Below are 16,231 nucleotides of genomic sequence, written 5' to 3'. Positions count from 1 at the left end.
AAAGCTTGAGCTGTGGACTTCTGGGGTCTCCCCATATCCCTGGGATCCCTTCCTTTTCCAAACAACTCACTCTGTCTTACCTGAAAATCACCATAAAACAACACCACAGTGGAGAAAATCATGGCACAGAATGAATTACAAATTTTAAAATGCACTGAAATTGCTGTATTCATTAAACATAATTTTTTATCAACAAGTGAAACATGCACACTTACATGCACAGTGCCTTTTCCATTTTATATTTTTATTAAAAGCTCACACACCAAAAAAGCAACATTTTAAAAGGGTAAATTTGTAATAAACCAGCGAGTAATTTAAAGGAAAAATAAAACTGAAATGTTTTATTATAATATGCTTGGATAAGTATTCAGACACCTCACATGAATATTTCATGGAAGCACCTTTTACCAGAATAACAACTTTAAGTCTCTGCAAAGTACTGCCAACTTTCCACATTTGTTGGAATTGGGAATTATTTTCATTTATTGCCTTTGGTAGATCAGCTCCATCTCTTTCATGTTTCATGGACATTACTTCTGGGCTGAAATTTTTAAGTTATTCAACCGATTTTGGTGAGACTGAGGTCAGGACTTTGTCTGGGTCTCTAAAGAATAGTGACCTCTTTATCATTTTTAACTCAGTACTTTGTATTATTATTCTGCTGAAAGGTGATTTATTAAATCTATTTTCTGCAAGTATTTGTCTATATATACTGCACTGTCCATTTTTCCTTCGATTTCACTGTCCCTTTTTGCATTATATTACAATACAAACACTTGGTAGATTTCCCTTACCAGAGTAATCTATAGTGGAGAATATCAGTGTTACTCTAAGGACTACAAAATGCAATTTCACAAAGAAGGTACAGACAAACTAACAAACAACTATTTCTATTGTTAGTAGAGAAAGTACCACTAGACAGGTAACCTGTCATTATACCACTATAACTATAGCATAATCAAAAATGAAATCCAACAAAAGAAAGAGAAATGAAGGTAATCTATATGGGGTCAGGGGAGCCATGGTGCAGTCTCAACAGATAAGCATGCAGGGGTTGGTTGGTTGGGTGGGCATCAGTGGGTTGGCCAGGGGTTGTGGGGTGCAGACAACTGTTTGTAGAGAAGAATTCCCTTTCCAAAGAGAAGCATCCAAATAGCATGCTACTGCTACCACCATGCTTCACTACAGAAATGATGTTAGTGGGTGCATGTTTCAGTTTGTGCCGGCCAATAATCCACTAGAAAACCTGTTTTTATCCTGAAATAATAATGCCTCTCATGGCACACAGGCAGAGGTCAATAAACTCATTGTGTGGCTCAATAAATTTGAGTTTTTGCACCTGCATTCATTTTGAGCCGGCAGATCACAGGGGCTTTATACGTATCCCATCAAGATATCTCCAAATGCAGTTTACAAAGAAAAAAAAAGCACAAATATGCACAATTACAGAGTAACCTTTCAGACAGTACCCATGCCTAATGACAGGAGTACGACAGGGCCAGAGCCACCTGATTAGAAACAATGACTGGATTAGGGTGGACGTCTAAAGTGTTGGCAGCCACAGTCATGTCCCAGGCATCTACCAGAGCCACTTTCAGGCACTCAAACACTTTCCTCTGAGCCAGGTTCTGCATGTAGCCATACCAGTTACTGTTACCTATCATCGTTGGCCTCAGTTTAATGGTGTTCTCCAGCTTTATAACAACAACGGCCTGGGGGATGCGGGCGTGTAACCGCAGAATCGCCCGGCGGATGCTTTGTAGCCTTCGGATAAAGACTTCTGGGGGGTAGGGCCGGAAATGCTGGCCGATTCCAATGACCACGATCACATCCTTCTGCCCACGACCAAGTGTTATACTGTCCAGTACTTCAGGAATGGTGACTGATTTCTTTATGCTGGATGGTAAAGTGCTAAGCCAGGGATGAGCATGCTTTATCCATCGGACAGTAATCTTATTACGGGCATCAACAGCTAAATATGACAGCAGACGACTCCCTTTCATTCTCAGACCTGAGGAAACATAATGAAAAAATGGGACAAATGTTAGGAACTTTTTGAAAAAATGGCTAACTGTGCTTTGCACCAGAAGTCCAAACACAATCACCAGGACTCCGTTTTGGAATTCAGGGTGGTCATATCACATGGCCTGGAAAGAGAGTCTTGGTGCCTATAAGCATTCTCTCGCCAATGCAAGGTCTACTAACTTTTAAATGCTTGTACAAAAAATTATAATAATCCCCAGTTTCTATTTAAAACATTTGCTGATCTAATAATACTAGCTAATAGCCATGCAGCAACTAAACCAGAAATTCCAGCTTCTTGTAGTACAAATTATTTCTTGACTTTCTTTTGCAGTAAAATAATTTGAATTTGAGAATATATATCTGCTTTCACACTAGTCAACAACACCTTTATTGATATCATAGACCTTCCTCATAAACACATAGAATGACTGGAATCCTTTGCTCCCATACTTCTGAGTGAACTAGTCAAACTAGTTTCTTCTTCCAAATCAACCACCAGTGCTCATATCCACAAAGCTACTGAAGGAGCTATTGCCCGTTCTTTGCAAACCAATTCTTAATATAATTAACTCTTCACTGTTATCCGGCTATGTACCCACATCTTTTAAGAAGGCAGAAATCAAGGCACTGTTCAAGAAATCAAATTTGGATCTGACACACCAGGCTAACTACTGACCCATTTCAAATCACCCATTTCTGTTAAAGATGCTTGAGAAATGTGTAGCACAACAACTCTATTCTTTCTCACATGATAACAATATGTATGAGAGGTTTCAGTCTGGTTTTAGGAGGCATCATGGTACTGAGACAGCCCTTGCTCGAGTATTGAACAATCTGTTTTTCTCCCTTGATTGTGGACGTATCTCTGTTCTAGTCCTGCTTGACCTGAGTGCTACCTTTGATACCACTGACAACTATATCCTCCTCCATAGGTTAGAAAAATCAGTCAGTGTCACTGTGCAAGCCCTTATGTGGTTTATCCTATCTCAATGACAGATCTCAGGCTGTTGGGGTAAATAAGTCCTCTGAGTATTCCAGGGTAAACTTTGGAGTACCTTAAGGATCTGTGTTGGGTCCTTTGCTTTTTTTCCTTGTACATGCTCCCTCTTGGGGACATCATAAGCAGTCATGGTGTTCTTCTATGCATATGACACACAACTTTATTTGTATTTTAAACCAGGCAAAATTGATCCACTAGCCAAGTTAGAGGTCTGACTTAAAGACACAAAGGCTTGAATGAACCAACATTTCCTCATGTTGAATTCTGATAAAACTGAGTTGCTAAATGGCTTCTCTGTCTCCTCCAAAATAGTCGTTAAAAACCTTGGTGTAACTTTTGATTAGATCTCTCCTTTCAGGGCCACATTAATAATATACGAGTAGCCTTCTACCACCTAAAGAACATATCTAAATTTAGGAAAATATCCCTCCAGGGGGGTCAACATCTGAAAAAATGGTTCATGCATTTGTATCCTCTCAACCTGATTACTTCAACGTTTTATTGTAAGGTTGCACCAACTCAGCCTTGAAACATCTCCAACATGTACAAAATGCAGCTACTAGGGTATTACTAGGAAATAGGAATATATCCCGTGTTTAAATCTATTCACCGGCTGCCTGTCAAATCTAGAATTGACTATAAGATCTTGCTGTTAACATATAAAGCTATAAACAATTTAGCCCCTGACTATCTTCGTGAGTTACTTATTCCTTACTCTCCTCCAAGAGTACTTTGTCCACAAGATCATGGTTATTTGAAAATTCCATGTATATCTAAAATTACAATGGGTGGTAGAGCCTTCTCTCATAGAGCTCCTGTCTTATGGAACATTCTCCCTATGTATGTGCGGGCTTCATACACACTCTCTGTCTTTAATTGTAGGCTTAACATTTACCTCTTTAGTCAGTCCTATAGTTAGCCATTTCAATACTCCTATAATCCTGTTAAATGGTCAAGTATGATCACAGAGTTTGTGAAATTAAACGCAGTTGTCTGGGCTGGGTACGGAGCTTAGATTTAGTCTCAACCTCACTTCTACGGACCGGACATGCTAGTTAGCTTAGCCTCAAGTGTCAAGTTAGCCATACGGAGTTGACACACTAGGTAGCTTAGCTTAAGTGTCAAGCTCACTTCTACGGAGCAGACAGGCTAGTTAGCTTAGCATCGAGTCTAAGGATCACTCTAGCCTGTTTCCTCGACTTGAGTCCATGGGATCACATCAGCCCTGTCCCTGGCTCCATGGTCATGGACTGCTTCAGCCCTATTCCTCCCCTGCCCATGCCTTTGACGCAGCCTGGAAATCCAGATCCATCACCCGGCTCCTCTAAACTGCTGAGCTACACCATTTGGTCTTCCTATTTGCTTTTCACCACAGATATAACCTGCTTAACCCATTTTATTTGCTATGATAGATCCCTTGCAGAATTTCTGCTACATTCCATTCTACTGCTACTTTACACCAGGCTGGCCAGTGAAGGATGGGCTCCCCCTCTCTTGCCGGGTTCCTCTAAATATTTCTTCCCATTGGGGAGTTTTTTCTCGCCACTGTTTGAGGGTTTTCTCCCCACTGGGAGTTTTTTTTTTTACCTTATGTACTTGCTATTTGGGGGTTCAGGCCTGGTGTTTGCTCTTTTTGCTCTGTTTCTGAATTGAATTGAATTGAACTGTCATAGCACAAAGGCCAAGTGCTCTAACTGGACATCCCCTTCTGCCTGTCCAGTGCAAATTAGGAGCCCCCAACTTTTAATTCCTTTTAGCTCCATGAAATGAGACAGAAACCTCACAAAATATGACTTGTGAATGTTAAAATTACATTTTTAACATTTGATAAGAGGAAATCGCATGACATTCAAATGTATACTGCTGTGATCATTCAAAAGAATCATCAGGAGCTCATAAATTGTATCTGCTGACTGTTAAACATGGCTAATGTATCACAAAAGCAGGCCTGATATTGCAGAACACCAAGTAGTTGTATTTTCCGTTTGAGTTGTCTCAGTCATTACCTTTCAGCTTTCTATTCAAATACTCTATCCACTGGCGTGCAGTGGAGTCACCCAATAGATAGAGAGTCTTTTCCTTTAAACATCTGGTAATGGCACCTGCATTGAGGAAGGGGCCTGCCTGACAGGAGGAAGAAGACCACCTATCTGAATAGAAATATCCCCCAGGAAAAGGGGGGTTCATTCCTACCACACACTTTTCAGTAGGTCTGTGCACTGTACCTGAAAGATTGAAAAGGAAAGAGATAAAAAGAGTTTAAATTCATGAGAAAGATATACAGTACAAATTCCCTCCACAAATTTCAATGACATTATGGCATACTATATTTATACTGGTTCAGAGACGTGAATTAGGCTATGGTTTTGAAAGGATGGCTAAGATGTCATTGGTTATTGTACAGCATGATCAACAGTTAACATCACCAATATCATTGTAAAAATAGTGTCCCATTGTGAGACCTAAAACATTAATATGGGCCTGCATATGTCATGGATTGGATTTCAGTAATGGAGTGCATTCATGCAGCACAATCTCAAAGTGTTTCATTGAGAAGTCAGGAAAATCATGTCAATCACCACCAATGGCACCCTTTTTGAGACAGAAAGCTCACATCACATACTTGCCTTGAGTGACGTGTGAAAGCTCATATCATACATCAGTCAAGCCAGGAAGGAGGGACCTACTTGCCAGTTACACTCAAGGATAGTTGGTGGCCAGATTTAGGCAGCCAGTTTGGGAATATAGCCAGGATACCAGGGAATATCCCTACTATTTGTGAAAAATGTAGGGAGAGCTTTAATAACCACAATGAGTAAGGACTGCCATTTAACATCTCCTCTGAAAGAAGGTGATTCCTATAGTGTACCCATCACTGCAACGGTACATTTACTTGGTCTCAATAGTATTTCCCCCTACTGGCCAACCAATTTATGCAGGTCTTCCATTCAAGCATTAACCAAGTCCATCCCTCCTTTGCTTGAGCTATTTGTTAGCAGAATGTTACAAGGTATTATGGCTGCCAGCTATTTAGTCCAAATGCTTTCATGTCCATTTTTCAATTTCATAGTTTATTTCTTTTAGGAAGGCATTTTGGAGTGTCAGGCACGGACAAAAATAACGTACCAGTACAACCAACCACTGTCACAGGGTTGAAGCTGTTTGGTATTGCTATTCCAGTATTTTCCCTTCAAAATACAATTATGAACATTTAGATGGTTAAACAGACTTTCACAGCAAACTCAAAAGCTTAATTTCAACTCACCCACATTGGCTTATCTGCTCCCAATACCATTTTGGATAATAGAAGTTTTTTTTTGTTTTGTTTTTTTTACACAAATTGCTACTACAATGTAAAATTAAATGGCAATTTACCACCCGTTCTATATGCTGGACCTGAATATACAATCAATATACCCAAAAATGTAGCAGGATCAATAATCAATGTTCTTTTTGATGTGATCCGTCTAAATCATGTACATCAAAAACACAAGTTGCAGGATATAATTGCTCTAACGTAACCTGAAAAATATGTCTAATTTATTCATTAGTATGAAATAAGATGTTGGTAAATACCTAAATTTTCAACTCTAAACATTTTTTTAACAGAAGGTGAGGCTCCATCAACTGAAGTGCAAACTACCATAGACCAGAAAACATACAAACCCTGGCAAAAATTATGGAATCACCACCCTTGGATGTTCACCCAGCTTTTTTGCTTTGTAGCAAATAAACAAATCACAGATATGATACAAAACAATTTTTGTTTAATAGCTGAACATTCTGGCTTTGTGAAACATACCTCAAACAAATTAAATTAAATTATTTTAATTAACGGCACATTTTTTTCCAGATCAAGTAGAGGAAAAAATTATGGAATCATCAACAAAAAAAATGACAATTAGTACTTTGTTGCTCCTTCTTGGGCTTTTATGATGGCCTGAATTCGTTGAGGCATGGACTTCACTAATGAAAAACAATATTCTCCATCAAGCTGGGTAAAACTTTCTCGAATAGCGGTTCACAGATCAGCTTTGTAGGATGGAGCCTTGTCATGGACTAATTTTTTTAAATTGCCACCATAAATTTTCAATCGGATTGACATCCGGACTGTTTGCTGGCCATGTCATTGAGTTGATATGCCTTTCCTGAAGAAAAGCTTTAACGCACTTTGTTCTGTGGCAAAATGCATTATCATCCTGAAAAATGACTTCATCAAACATTCAAACCTATTTTCTATCGATGGAATGAGAAAAGTGTCCAAAATTTCAATGTACACCTGTGCACTGACTGTTGGGGTAATGATTGCCATCTCCCCTGGTCCTTTACCTGACATGCAACCCCATATCATAAATGAGTGGGGGAATTTGATTGTTTTCTTCAGGCAGTCATCTTTATTAGAACGGCACCAGACAAAAGTTCCAGCATCATCTCCTTGGCCAATGCAGATTAGTGATTCATCACTGAATATCACTTTCATCCAATCGGCCACACTCCATGGTTGCGTCTCTTTAGCCCACTGTAACCTTGTTTTCTTCTGTTTAGGTGTTAGTGCTGGTTTTCGTTTGGTTTTCTATATGTAAATCCCATTTAATTCAGCCGATTTCTTACAGTTCTCTGACAAACATTGACTCCTGTTTCCGCCCATTTGTTTTTCATTTCTTTTGTTCTGCATTTTCTATTTTCAAGGCATATTACTGAGTTTTCTATCCTGACGCTTTGTCGTCTTCCTTGGTCTACCCGTATGTTTTCCTTTTATAACCTTCCCATTTTGTTTAAACTTGCACCAAATCTTAGACACAGCTGACTGGGAACAACCAACATCTTTTGCCACACTCCCTTTTGGATTTCCTCCTTGAAAGAGTTTCATAATCCCTTTCATTGTTTCAATTGACAACTCTCTTGTTGGGGCCATGTTTCCTTTCAATTAGCCAACAGCACATTAAGGTCTGTAAGCACTCTCTTTTAACTGCAAACGAATTTGCGTTTTTAGACTGGTGCCAGTATTTGTTTTAGAAATGCAAATTACAAGGTGATTCCATAATTGCAGAACTTTTTTTCCTCAACATTGAGTGATTACATAATTTTTTCCTCTAATTGATCTGGAAAAAAATGTTCCATTAATTACAATAATTAAATTTAATTTGTTTGAGGTATGTTTCACGAGAATATTCAGCTATTAAATAAATAAAATAAATTAAAAAATTAAATTAAATTAAATTGTTTTGTGTCATATCTGTGATTTGTTTATTTGCTACGAAGTAAAAAAGCTGGGTGAACATCCTCTAAGTGTGGTGATTCCATAATTTTTGCCAGGGGTTGTACAATATTTTTAATAGCATATGCCTTACTGGGCTAATAGGTGAACTTCCTCCTTTGTGAAATTAGGACCATGGTAGGCGTAAGACCTCATGGTGGTCAGAGAGTTGCAGGGAAGGGTATGGGGCTTGTAGCAGGCATAATATTCTCCATCCTGCTTCTTCCTGTATTCACACAGGGGTGTGTCTGAGCTTAGCCGGAGGGCACACTCAGACGTCTCCTTCTTTCTTCCAATGACAAAGGTTCCCATGTGTGTGATCTTACTGTAATTCTTAATCCAGTCTTTCTGGAGGACCTTAACTGCCTCAGAGGAGTGGATCAGAAGCACAGAGACGTGCACCTCTCCAGGCCAAAACAAGTGGAAATGCACACGATAGGAGCCGTTGAGGAGGTCAGTGACGTTTCCTGATGCACATGCCTTGAGGTTTGGAGAATGGATCCGGGCCAGTATGAAGTCTCCGCCATAGGCTTTTAGGTTACCTTCATAGTCACTAATCTCCACGAGCACATTCAATGTGTCCCCCACACAGTACTGTGCCCTTGGCTGCTCTAGCCTGACCACACTGTTCTGAGCACTGGAAGAGTCGTTGAAAGAGGTGAAGGAGGTTGAGGTTGAGAATGTTACTTCATCTACAGTCATGTCTTTGTGAGGGATCTCAGATTGCTCCTGCAATGACAGCACAATACAAGGGAGTTTTAATTCATGAACACCTGGAGTTCAAAAGCCTTTTTTGAGATTTAAAGGGGAATTGCACTTTATAACACTTCTGCTTCTCATGACTGATATTGTTCTTCAAATGAATGAGTCGCCCTTCATTTTGCGATTAGTTATTTCATTATGCTAATATTTTACACTGTTTTGATGTTTTCCTTTACAAATGCAGGAAGTAGGCCCAGGCAGTTTAGTGTCGAACTTGAGGATGCATATCATTGCGGGACTTCTGATGTGGGCGTACCTGCAGACAATAACTTTAGGTTGGTCGTAGAAATATATAGAAAAATCACGGTTGATGGCACCACAGTGACTGCCTCTCACTCTGCCAAGAGCTTGGGGGTGGTCCTGGATGACCAACTGGACCTCAAGGAGCACATCAAGGCAACATCACGGTCCTGCAGATTCCTCCTGTACAACATCAGAAGGATTCGACCATACCTGACGACGCACTCCACCCAGCTGCTCGTCCAGGCTACGGTGACCTCTCGCCTTGACTACCGCAACTCTCTCCTTGCAAGCCTGCCAGCTTGTGCCATACAGCCACTACAGATAATTCAGAATGCCGCTGCCCGACTCATCTACAACCTTCCCAAATTCTCCCACGTAACTCCTCTGCTGCGATCAGTCCACTGGCTACCGGTTGCTGCCAGGATCCGGTTCAAAGCCCTGACCCTTGCCTACACTGCAGCCAACAGGACAGCCCCCATCTACTTGCAGGACATGATTCAATCCTATGTCCCTGTTCGACCACTCCGCTCTGCGGCAGCAGGGCGCCTTGTAACCCCTCCCACCTGACCAAAGGGATCATAGAGCTTCTCCACCCTAGCTCCCCAGTGGTGGAACGAACTCCCCATCCCTCTCCGAACCTCCCCCTCACTACCCATCTTCTGCCGTGGCCTGAAGGCTCATCTCTTCAGACTATACCTAGACTAACCACCACCATGCTGTATATTTCACTCTAGATCCCCCCCCCCCCCTTTTCATGACACTTGTTACATGTTGACCCATCCCAGCACTTTTTGGTAATTTGTATTTGTCCTAATACTGTAGCTTAATCTTCTGCCTAGTTGGCTTTGCAGAGGTTAGGTCTGAATAGTGTTCACTGTGTGAACTAAACTGTGTTCTTGGCTAGAAATAGCTGTACAAAATAAGTATTGTATCTTACTGAACCTGTGTTTAGTAGTTGTCTATGACCATGAAATGCAGTTTTTGTACGTCGCTTTGGATAAAAGCGTCTGCCAAATAAATGTAATGTAATGTAATGAAATAGTGTTGTATGACTACTAGCTAGTGAAACCGAAAATGTCTGAGGACGAAGGAGATTTTGTTTGTGATCATGGTATTGTTGTGCCCTATCGATTCGACCCAGAATACACAGAAGAAGACTGAACTTCTTTGGCTGTTATGTTGGGGTGTCTGATTACATCCAGCCATATCTGGCACAAAGTTGCATCGCGTGGAAAACTATGAAAATGTGCTTTCAAGTCAAGTTTAACGGGGGCATTATAACCGAGTACATGCACCTCATTATTGCACCTCATTATTACACCGATATCGCATCAAACAAAAGCTAGCAGACGTTAGTTTGTTTGATTTCAACGCTAAGTTAATGGAATGTTTTGCTTCTCGCTTCTTCTTGATTTGCCGCGAAACAAAATCGAAGAAGAAGAAACCGGAAACCATACTATGTGGATTTGCGCTAAAAAAAAAAAAATAGGTCTTTGTTTCTAACGTTAGACATTTAAAATGAAATAACTAATCGAAAAATGAAGGGTGACACATTCATTAGAAGGACAATATCAGTCATCAGAAGCAGAAGTGTTATAAAGTGCAATTCCCCTTTAAGCCACCCAAAAGCTAAATATACAGTCCCCTCCAAAGTATGTTAACGGTTCAGTGAAATGTATTCTTTTTGCTATATAGTGCCTTCGGAAATTATTCAGACCCCTTCACTTTTTCCACATTTTGTTATGTTACAGCCTTATTATAAAATCGATTCATTTATTTTTTTATTCTCATCAATCTACACACCCCATAATCATACCCCATAATGACAAAGCAAAAACAGTTTCAGAAATGTTTTGCAAATTTTGCAAAATAAAAAACTGAAATATCACATTTACATAAGTATTCAGACCCTTTACTCAGTACTTTGTTGAGACACCTTTGGCAGCAATTACAGGCTTGAGTTTTCTTGGGTATGACACTACAAGCTTGGCACACCTGTATTTGGGGTATTTCTCCCATTCTTCTCTACAGATCCTGTCAAGCTCTATCATGTTGGATGGGGAGCGTTGTTGCGCAGCCATTTTCAGATCTCTCCAGACATGTTTGATCAGGTTCAAGTCCGGGCTGTGCCTGGGCCACTCAAGTACATTCACAGACTTGTCCCGAAGCCACTCCTACGTTGTCTTGGTTGTGTGCTTAGGGTCGTTGTCCTTCTGGAAGGTGAACCTGAGCACTCTGGACACAGGTTTTCATCAAAGATCTCTATACTTTGCACCATTCATCTTTCCCTTGATCCCGACTAGACTCCCAGTTTCTGCTGCTGAAAAACATCCCCACAGCATGATGCTGCCACCGACATGCTTCACTGTAGGAATGGTATTGTCCAGGTGATGAGCAGTGTCTGGTTTCCTCCAGACATGATGCTTAGAATTGTGGCCAAAGAGTTCAATCTTGGTTTCATCAGACCAGAGAATCTTGATTCTCATGGTCCGAGAGTCCTTTTGGTGCCTTTTGGCAAACTCCAAGCAGGATGTCATGTACCTTTTCCTGAGAAGTGGCTTCCGTCTGGCCACTCTACCATAAAGGTCTGATTGGTGGAGTGCTGCAGAGATGGTTGTCCTTCTGGAAGGTTCTCCCCCCTGACCAAGGCCCTTCTCCCCCGATTGCTCAGTTTGCCGGGGCGGCCAGCTCTAGGAAGAGTCCTGGTGGTTCCAAACTTCTTCCTTTTAAGAATGATGGAGGCCATTGTGTTCTTCGGGACCTTCAATGCTGCAGAAATGTTTTTGTACCCTTTCCCAGATCTGTACCTCAACACAATCCTGTCTCTGAGGTCTACGGAGAATTCCTTCGACTTCATGGCTTGGTTTTTGCTCTGACATGCACTGTCAACTGTGGGACCTTATATAGACAGGTGTATGCCTTTAAAAATCATGTCCAATCAATTTAATTTACTACAGGTGGATTCTAATCAAGTTGTAGAAACATCTCAAGTATGATCAATTGAAACAGGATGCACCTGTGCTCAATTTTGAGTGTCATAGCACTCTGAATACTTAAGGGTCTGAATACTTATGTAAATGTGTTATTTCAGTTTTTTGTTTTTAATAAATTTGCAAAAATTTGTAAAACCCTGCTTTCACCTTTTCATTATGGGGTATTGTGTATAGATTGATGAGAACAGATATTTATTTAATCAGTTTTAGAATAAGGCTGTAACGTAACAAAATGTGGAAAGTGAAGGTGTCTGAATACTTTCCGAAGGCACTGTATACTTAAGGCATTTGGATTTGAGCTCAAAACATGAATGAACGAAAAGTATAGCCTATCAGTTTTTATTTCATGACATTTACATGCATATACTGTATGTTTTTACCATTTTAAAAACTTATTGAACCTGTGTTTGTAGTTGTCCATGACCATGATATGCACTTTTGTATGTCGCTTTGGATAAAAGTGTCTGCTAAATAAATTAAGTAATGTAATTTAATTTGCATATTGTAAACTAGACTATTTTTTAGGCTGCATTATTGCTGCTAATTTGTATCTTTGCATGGGATTTGGTACATTACTACCTTATATAGCTTAGTCTCATCACATCTTACACAAAGTGACTCTCTCATTAATTAATAAAACCACTTCATTTTTGAGACAAAAACCCAATGTTTCAGTAATTTCTTTAAACAAACTGTTACTTTTTGGAGTTCACAGACTTACCAATGTGTTCCAGCTCACCACTGGTCAGAAAATGTAACATTTACTGCATTGCAATTGTTCTACATTTAGGTTGAAGGAAAAGACTTTGACAAATGTCTAATGGATTTGTTGTACCTGTCTGAGCTGAGAACAAATTCTTAGAGTATTTCTGGACATTTTGTTTTAAAAATGTTCTTTAAAGGCAAAGTGAAGCATAATGTAATTGTTCTAACAGAAAATTAAAGCCAGTATGCATTATTTGTTACTATATTTGTCATATATAATCAGCAAAGTGCAAATTGTGCCCCTTTAATTTTCTCTTTATTAATCTTGCTTGTTGCTGCAGTGGACCAAAATCAGAGCAGTAATTTAAGTGTAACAACAGCAAAGCTGTATTACCTGCCTAGCTGAATTAGACATAATTTTGAGCATGTTTTTTTTTTTTTTTTTTTTTTTATTGCTGCAAGGCTTCTTTCCCATTTTGCGGAAGTTCTGTCTATTTGCATATTGTTGTTGTAAGAAACCCCTCAGCTACACCGAACAGCATCAAGGTCACCGACTGCAGGGAACCGGAACTTATCACTTTGCGGTCACCAACTGTAAGAAGGCTCTCCGACACACCGAACAGCAGTATCTCTAAGCATATCGCACCGGGTTAACCTATGTATCTGGCTGACGCATTTTTATCAAGATCTTTTGTCAGCACCCCAACATTAAAGACACAAACTAGGCTTACCAACAATACAAAACATGATTACATTGTATTATAGAGAACCTACGGTTCACATAATGCTGATCCAGTAGGATGTTTTGTTACTGATTGTAATACTATTCAGGATTTCTACTTTGAAAATATTGTAAAATAAACACGCTAAGGCATATATGGTAAATGGTAAGTGGACTGCATTTATATAGCGCTTTTATCCAAAGTGCTTTACAATTGATGTCTCTCATTCGCCAGAGCAGTTAGGGGTTAGGTGTCTTGCTCAAGGACACTTCGACACGCCTAGGGCGGGGTTTGAACCGGCAACCCTCCGACTGCCAGACAACCGGTCTTACCTCCTGAGCTATGTCGCCCTTATATATCTACGATGCACTGGCAATCTCTGTCTTTACGCTGTTATTTATTCTCTCAGCAGCATTTTTGCAGAGAGAATAACACAATTGTACTGATAGGGACCTACATTGGAACAGTTGGCCTTCATCTGTTATACAAATTCATTGTACACCAATGGGCATGATTTTAGTCGCATAATGTGTCTACAATACAAACCGTAAAAAAATTTTTTTCCAAATTCTGACATTTTAATTCTGAAATGCTTACTGAGATTAAACTACTATGAATGAGAAATTAAATTTATCTTACCCATATTGATGTCCATTTGCATACATTGGAAAAATACATAAAGAAAAAACTTAGGACACACAGAAAAATTAATATCAGTTTCTTTCTCGAATATGTGCATCCCCGTGTTCCAAAAGGATGTCTAACTGCTGATGGAAGGTCTGTTGTTTTGCGAATGTCTGTTGTCTTGCTCTGTAGGACAAAAATGAAGAGTAGACTCAGTTAGTGTTAAATATGAGTTAGCTGTAGGTAGGACTCCTCCTTGCTGATTGCTTATTTTTCAACATATTATTGCTGAATGCTGGAATAAATAAATTGCAGAGAATGTGTATTGTTGCAGAATTGTTGCTCATTCCCCCACTGCGGCAATGGGTCTGTGACTATATGCCTCATCAAAGACTCACAACTCGCAAAATCTGTCTCTGATAGACCAAAATGATTACATCTGCACCAGTCTATCAATGCATTAAAAAAAAAAAAAAACTTCTCGCACCTGTTAACTGTTCCTGCAGTTACCAATGTTAGTTTTATAGTTTCGCGCAAGAGATTCATTAATTTAATAAATTAATATTTTTAAAACGCTGCCGCTTTTTCAGTTTTCCATAATTTTCAACAACTTTTCTGTGACAAACACCCAGCCTATTGTATGTAGTTTATTGTTGTTTTTATTGTAGGCTATATGCAATAGCCTACCTATAGGCTAGGCAATACAAAACTGAAAAACGTTGCAGTAGACAGGGTAAGCGAAAATTTCCTCAAATCAATATAAATGATTAAATTTGAATGAAAACTTAATTAAACATACTGTAGATTAAATACAACTGAAAATTAACTAGTATTGATGACTTTACTTAAGTCACATTTTGGCGTATTTTATAAGCAACTAAAAACTCAAGGTTGCTTTGAATCATCAACATAGGTCATATAACATCGGTATTGATCGGGTTTGTGAGGCCGAAAATGTTGAAAACTCCACCACTTTGAAGTCACAACACCTGCTGAAATAACTAGATTGTGGAGCATCGATTTCAGAAATTAACATAATAACCCATAAAATAACAAACTTCTAAAGCTGCCATGTAAAAATATAAAAATGAAGCTAAACACTGTAATTCGCCTTCGTTTATTTTCGAGTATTCGTGCCAATTCCTACATTGCATGCCAATAATATTTACTTTTAAGTATTCTGTCCAAGAGAACTAAAAATACATTCTATGAAAACCTACAAACAAAGCAGGGACAAAAAAAAATCAATTTACAAAAAAGCATAATACAGGAGTCACTCACCTGCTCCAGTCTTTCCATGGATTTAATTAATTCCATCTGAAAAAAAAAGTTTCCCTAATAATAATAATATAATTATAATATCACAGTGCGGTAGCCTAAACCACAATTACAAAGTTCTATAGGCTAAGCCTTACGGTAAAAACGAAAAAATGTAAGTTGAAGCTATAGGAATTTGCCGTCTAGACAGAACAATGATTCTACAAGCAGTGTTTCACGTATATTGACTTTTTTGGGCGGGACTGAAATAGATTTGAGATTTCACCTCGCCTGAAGTTTTTTTGTTTTTCTTTTTGTATTTCTGTAAGCAACTTCACTGCGGTCAAGCCAGCCGCTACTTCGGAAATCACAGTCAAGCCAGCCGCCACGTTATTTCCTTCTGTGCGTACACTTGTTATTACGGTAATGAATTGAATAATCCGTCGACAAAACGCGGTTTGCGGTCGCTTGCATTTACTTTCCAGTCGACTAATAATATTAGGGTTTATTTCAGAAAGTGAAATGAAAAAATACACTATTTATCGTTCTAAACGCCAAATCAATTTCACTGGCTCACCAAGGAGGTTATGACTCGGGATAATTCACTGTGGAATGTGAATATACAGAGCCTTACGTCTCTTAT

General features: G+C 39.3%; 1 protein-coding gene across 1 annotated transcript; it reads right to left on the bottom strand.

Moving 5' to 3' along the window:
- Positions 1 to 227: 227 nt before the first annotated feature.
- Positions 228 to 15,873, bottom strand: LOC135250405 (NXPE family member 4-like). Its single transcript, XM_064326644.1, has 6 exons — positions 15,613 to 15,873; positions 14,347 to 14,517; positions 8,377 to 9,011; positions 6,152 to 6,213; positions 5,032 to 5,250; positions 228 to 2,011 (listed from the first exon to the last, which is right to left on the bottom strand). Exons 1-6 carry the CDS (start codon positions 15,646 to 15,648, stop codon positions 1,476 to 1,478), a joined length of 1,659 nt encoding a protein of 552 aa, XP_064182714.1. The 5' UTR covers positions 15,649 to 15,873; the 3' UTR covers positions 228 to 1,475.
- Positions 15,874 to 16,231: the final 358 nt, after the last annotated feature.

This window comes from Anguilla rostrata, chromosome 3, assembly GCF_018555375.3.
Source record: "Anguilla rostrata isolate EN2019 chromosome 3, ASM1855537v3, whole genome shotgun sequence".
In the NCBI taxonomy this organism is placed as follows: Eukaryota; Metazoa; Chordata; class Actinopteri; order Anguilliformes; family Anguillidae; genus Anguilla; species Anguilla rostrata.
The sequence above is the reverse complement of the archived record's forward strand: the minus strand, read 5'-3'. Positions and strand labels throughout refer to the sequence as shown.